Source organism: Athene cunicularia (assembly GCF_003259725.1).
Source record: "Athene cunicularia isolate RWA chromosome 2 unlocalized genomic scaffold, athCun1 chr2_part1, whole genome shotgun sequence".
Taxonomy (NCBI): domain Eukaryota; kingdom Metazoa; phylum Chordata; class Aves; order Strigiformes; family Strigidae; genus Athene; species Athene cunicularia.
This window is the reverse complement of record NW_020799095.1, coordinates 133,533,571-133,539,326: the sequence shown is the minus strand read 5'-3', so window position 1 is coordinate 133,539,326 and position 5,756 is coordinate 133,533,571. Positions and strand designations below refer to the sequence as shown.

General features: G+C 40.5%; 1 protein-coding gene across 1 annotated transcript; it reads right to left on the bottom strand.

The window, feature by feature from the left end:
* Positions 1-98: 98 nt before the first annotated feature.
* Positions 99-818, bottom strand: LOC113476863 (dynactin subunit 6-like). The gene is made up of 3 exons (XM_026842834.1): positions 782-818; positions 372-514; positions 99-265 (listed from the first exon to the last, which is right to left on the bottom strand). Exons 1-3 carry the CDS (start codon positions 816-818, stop codon positions 167-169), a joined length of 279 nt encoding a protein of 92 aa, XP_026698635.1. The 3' UTR covers positions 99-166.
* Positions 819-5,756: the final 4,938 nt, after the last annotated feature.

The window sequence follows — 5,756 nt, the reverse complement described above, 5'->3', positions numbered from 1 at the left end:
CCATGTCAGCCCCTGTACGACGGCCATGTCAGCCCCTGTGCGACCAGGGCACAGCACCCTGCGGCCTCACCTCGCCCAGAAAGGACTGCAGTCCCCCCTTGGCAGAAAAGCAGACGACATTTTATTCCCAAAAAGAAGCACGTACAGTAGAGTTAGCACAAGGAGCTCAGCTCTTGACAGGAGTGGATGTGGCCTTCATCGTTTTCTTTAGGTGATGGTAGTTTGGTAAGATCTTCATCAGGAAATCCAGCTGCAGCGTCTGGGGCTGGGAACAGAGGTAAGGGAGGTCAGGCAACGGCCCCGCTGTCACAGCGAGGGTGGTCTGCAGAGGACGAGAGGGTGACAGAGTGTCACCCATGTGTCACACCCACCTGTGGCCGCTCGGTCTGGACACGGCGGAGGCAGTCGGCCCCGTAGATGACGGTGTTTTCAGGGATCACCTCGTAGGTGTTGATGTTGCAGCATGCCCCGATGATGCAGCCACTCGTCAGGATCACGTTCCTGCCGACAAATGCTGCCAGAGAGAGAGGAATCCCTGAGAGTCGTGCCCGGGGTGTGGTTAAACCCCGCAGCACCAAACACCAACACCACCAGCTGCTCAGCGCCAGAAGCCAGAGCTAGCCCAGCCCAGCTCCCACCAAGGCAGTATCAACACGTGGGTTCTGTGTGAAAATCACAGCTTTGTGACAAGCTGCGGTTTGGCCTCAGCTACAGCAAGACAACCCCATGTGAGCCTCCGCTGTTCCCAACATCTACAAGAGCAAGATAAGCCAAGACGTACCTTTGGATTCGATGACGTTGTTATCTCCCACCTTCATTCTACATGAGTAAGAGAAATGTACCCCACTAGGTAAATCTGTCTACATCACTAGCCTGCTGGGATGACTTATGATTTTAAGTCTGCACATTGTGTTGACATTGTTCAATGTAAGGTGTTCTAAAACCACAAATGGTAATCCTGTTGTATCACCATTATATAGAATCTCCTTAGCTGAACTCTAATAACCTTTAACCAAATAGATTTCTGTATCCTTCATTAAAGTTCTATTTAGAATGCTAGGAAATATTTTCGTTGTTTACGTAATGCAGATCTCCTTTTTCTTAACTTCTGCTGGCCACTTCTCACTTATAAATGGTAGTATCACAGAAGTAACATAAAAAAATAAGGTTGCTGAATAATTCTGGATATTCCAAATGTAATTTACACACCCTTTTCTCCCACTGACTAAATGAAGGTTTTCTAAAGGAATACATAAAGATATCTATCTCTGGCATCACAAAGCAACAAGTAGGTGTGTGATGCACAGACCAATGGGCACCTTACTTGGAGCTGACAATGGCTTGCCAAACGATTGCCTCTTATCTTTAAGCCATTTAGCACTTGCTCTCCTGGAGTGATTGTTGCAGAACTCAAGACAATTCAGTGTTCCTTTTGATAAACGGTTCTTGAAAGCCCAAGACATGCTCGGTCTGGAAGAATTCACAGCCATCTGCTGAGAAGCTAATGTATTCATCTCACACATACAAATGGGTTTGTGGATGATGTCTCACTGCTTTGCACTAATATGAAAAAAAAAAAAAAAAAAAAAAAAAAAGAAATGGAATTTAACCCACGGATTCCATTTAATAACACAAAAACCGCAAATACAGCAGTAGAAGAGCATGTGGGAGGAAGGGATTCCTGTAATCTCTCTTTTTCCTTCTAATTGTTCCTTTACTAAAATTTGCATTTGTCTCACATTGAATAAGAAACCTAGAAGAGTATGTTTCTTTTATTTCCTTTTTTTTTTTTTTTTTCTTTATTTTTTTCTTTATTTTTTTCCCCTCGGTATAACCCAAATCCTTCGGTTATTTCTAATTTCATAAATAATTTTGTAACTGAACTTGAGTAGTTTTTAAATAGTTTAGGTAATTCCTCATATATTTTCGTCACTGGTATCAGGGTAAATGTTGACTGAGGGCTATGTATTATTTTTTGTGTCATGTTCATGATTAATACATTTTTCTTCAAGCTATAGAGATTGTACTATTTAACCAGGGTCATCTGCCTCCAAGGCTTGCTCTCAATGCTCAAGAAAATGTATGTAAAAATCTGAGACTAACACCTATGATGTTGTCCTGCAAGGTATACTGCTGAATATCTTTTACCCTTGAGAAAAATCTCATGGGATACATCTCTTCCCTTACATAAACCATCTTGAAGTCACCAAGAAGAGCTGATTGACCACAAGGGAGCTACTTTGGATCTAAAACCAGTGCAGAATCCAAATCTGTTGTTTCCAGCCTTCTTGAATTAGAAATAGTCATATCAAGTATGAAGTCAACATTTTCAAACCCAGTAATGCAGAAGATCATGCACCCCTTTTCTGACCTCTTATCACATTAGATCCTTGGTTTACAGTCACAGAATTTCCACTGAAGTCAGTGAACTCACTTTGGCTGTGGATAACATGTGTGTAATCAGAAGTAACTCTATTAATTGTGTCAATGCATTTAACCACAGTAAAGCTATTAACTTATAGCACAATAAAGGGCATATGTTTGGGCTTGTGAGTCTTTAACATCAATGAGCCTAACTTTTTTTTTGCTTCACTGAAATAAATTTATACTCAGAATCAATGTGGAATTTGGCCTCTCTTCTAGCTCTCCACACTGGTGCTGTTTAGAAATCCAGTAGTTAGTGAATAATCTTTTTTCAGTTTAGGTAAATACATTTTACGGTCTAATTGTTGCTTTTCACACATCTTCTTGTGGTTCTCATTAATTATAAAACTGTTTTAATCTTCAGGATTTCTGGATAGTTTTCTAATTAATTCCTTGTAAATTGGACGGCAGAATGCACTAAACCTTTAAAGACTGCCTAATTTCTTATTGTATTCAGGTGTTCCATCAAGAGCTAGGTCCTCTTTTCCATAGCTGTCGTTCTAACAGCTTTACTCATATATCAATAAAATGTGTTTCCAAGCATAATATTCTCTTGGCATAATCATCTGTTCATTCAGAAATACCATCTGTGCCTTGCCGGAGACTTCATTCTTTTATGAAACTGGCAGTGGTGACAAAGTTCATTTGAATTCCCAGGATATGGAATCATTAAATAGTTTGAAATTCTCTTTTTGGAGCCAGTTTTCCACACTGATAGAACATATAAGCACAGATAATTCTTGATTTATTGTTGTTGCTATTGTTGTTCAACGATTCATAGAACACTGTCCACCATCCTTCCCCTCCTCCCACCACCATTTTCTCTACCACCTTCTTCGCTAAGGCAAGATGGATGAGACTCCCTGTGAAGCCTATCAGGACTGGCTTTTTAATCAGCAGTACAGATTGCTGTTGACTTAAATGAAGCATATTTCTCACCCAGGGACTGAGAACATTGCCTTCAAGCAGATCATATTTAAAAATAAACCTAGGAAAAGATATTATATCATATAAGGCTTGAGAAGGAAAAAACTCCAAACCGATATATTTTGAATGTGAAGGTAAATTACTTTTCCTGTTCATATTTACGAGAGGGACAGATTCCCTTCTCCTTCCTTCTAATACTTTACAAGCACTGAATTCACTGTTAGATTCCTGCAAATTTTGAACTTGACAGCTAGAAGATCAAACAAATGCAGCTTTTCTGGCTGTTGGTTCTTTCCACTAGACATTTTTAAAATTTCCAAGTTTCAGATACAAAATTCTGCAGCAGGTGATATACCAATTTACTTTTCTGTGCCTGCTTTAAAGGTATTTTACAAGGAAGTAAAACCTCTGGGCTTTGTACTCCTCTGTTAATAAACTCCTTCGCAGTACTTAAATGTCAGCTTTCAATCACAAATGAAAGAATTAAAATCCCTGGTTCCTCACTAGGAAATCCAATGGGTAGAAGATGCCTAGTTCCTTGGGATACATCTGAATCACGTACCCTTTTTTAGGACTTGCTGTGACTAATTTACAGAACATTACCATTTAGTATTCCCTGCATATTGTGTTGGCAACCTAGAAGTCCGACTTGGAATGTGAGTAGTTAGTCTTTGAAGTGCCCACGTGGCCCTTCTCCTTAATGTGAAGCTCTTTAGGCTGGAAGAAGTAGTTATACAGAAACCTAGCTTGGTCTGTCTCAATCTCCCTCTGAAGTAGGAAGTCTCTCTACAGTGACTAACATTTCTTATGCTTTGTTCAGAAGGACCAGAATTCCAGGTCACCATAATGAGGCAGTGTGCTGTCACTCATCAGGTAAGGCAATTTGTGTACGGTTCTCTGGCCTGAGGAAATATGCAAAAAGATGTGACAAGTTCATGCTGTGAAGCTGAACCAGAAGTCCTGCACTGGGGGCATGCCAGGTTGCTTCACTATTTTCATTCACTATGACTTTCTTTCCATCCTGTTCCCATTTGGTTGTGTGCGACATCCCTAGAAAGCTGTATTTCTTGGTGGTGTTGTTTGAATTCCAGAAAGCACCTGTATGAGCAAAGACATGATCTGGATATTTTGATTTAGCTCATATATAAAACCATTTTCTAGAAATACCTGTAAACTGAATTACAGTGTGCAATGTATAATGTCAGAATGAGATGAGCCATCTACCGCTTCTCTAGATCCACCAGTGCAGAGTCCTGTGCAGTGGGCTTGTGTGTGCTGAAATGTTTGTTAACCACTATCCTGTGGAATAGTCTTTCAATCACCTGAAGTTAAACAACATGTGTGAATTGTTCCAAAAAAAGTAAGACACCAATATTTAAATTGTGGGATTTTCAGAATGCCTTCCAGAAATGCAAACTGAAATATTGCAAATAGAAAAAAAGTCTGTGCTAAAAAATACCTTCAGAATAATACCTACGGAAAATCGTTATTGTGCCAACATCTGATAGAAAAAGAATAATCAGTGGTTTCAGATAAAAAAAGATCTATTGCATTTCAGTTTAAAACTGTTTAATTCCTTTAAGTGAATTCCCTACAACTCAAAGGAAACTGAACCATTTTTAAAAGATTAACATATAGTAATTAATTATTGTGTCAGAGCCCTAAAGGCATCAATGGGCCTTCTTGTCCCTGCCAAGCCTCCCTGGATGTCTCCCACCCTGCCCAGGGCCCAGGACTCTGTGTCAGCCCCCCCAAGCTGCCAGCCTGTCTTGGTTTTGGCTGCAATGGAGCTAGATTTTCTTCTTAGTAGCCAGAATAGTGCTGTGTTTTGGATTCAATATGGGATTTGATGTGAGAAGAATGTTGATAATACACTGATGTTTTCAGCTGTTCCTATGAAATCAAGGACTTTTCCTGTGTCATGCTAGTGTGCAGGCGCACAAGAAGCTGGGAGGGAGCATAACCAGAGCAACAGACCCAAACTGGCCAGTGGAATATTCCATATCATACTCCGTCATGCTCAGTATATAGATGAGGGTTGGTCAGAAAGCTCTTTCTTGCTTCCAGGATTGTGGTTTTGGGATCTTCTTTGGGATTGCTAGCTGGGGATGGATTGGGCATTGGACAGTGGGTGGTGAGCAATCACATTGTCAGTTACTCGTTTGTATATTCTAGTAGTAGTATTATTGGTGTTTGTTTTTTTTTCTTTTTTCAATTATTAAATTTTTTTTATCTCAACTTACAAGTCTCCTTACCTTTACCTTCCAATTCTCTTTTCCATCCCCACAGTGGGGGAGGATGAGCAAGTGGCTGCCTGGTGTTTGGCTGCAACACACCATAAGACAGCCCCTCCCCTGGTTAACTCACAGCAGGTCTGATCTCCAGCTCCCCACAGCCCTGCCCTA

Excerpts from the sequence above, each read along its gene's own strand:
- LOC113476863 (XM_026842834.1), bottom strand. The coding sequence starts at position 818 with ATGAAGGTGGGAGATAACAACGTCATCGAATCCAAAG. Across the intron at positions 515-781 it reads CAACGTCATCGAATCCAAAG|CATTTGTCGGCAGGAACGTG; the intron begins GTACGTCTTGGC and ends TCTCTCTGGCAG. Across the intron at positions 266-371 it reads TCCAGACCGAGCGGCCACAG|CCCCAGACGCTGCAGCTGGA; the intron begins GTGGGTGTGACA and ends CTCTGTTCCCAG.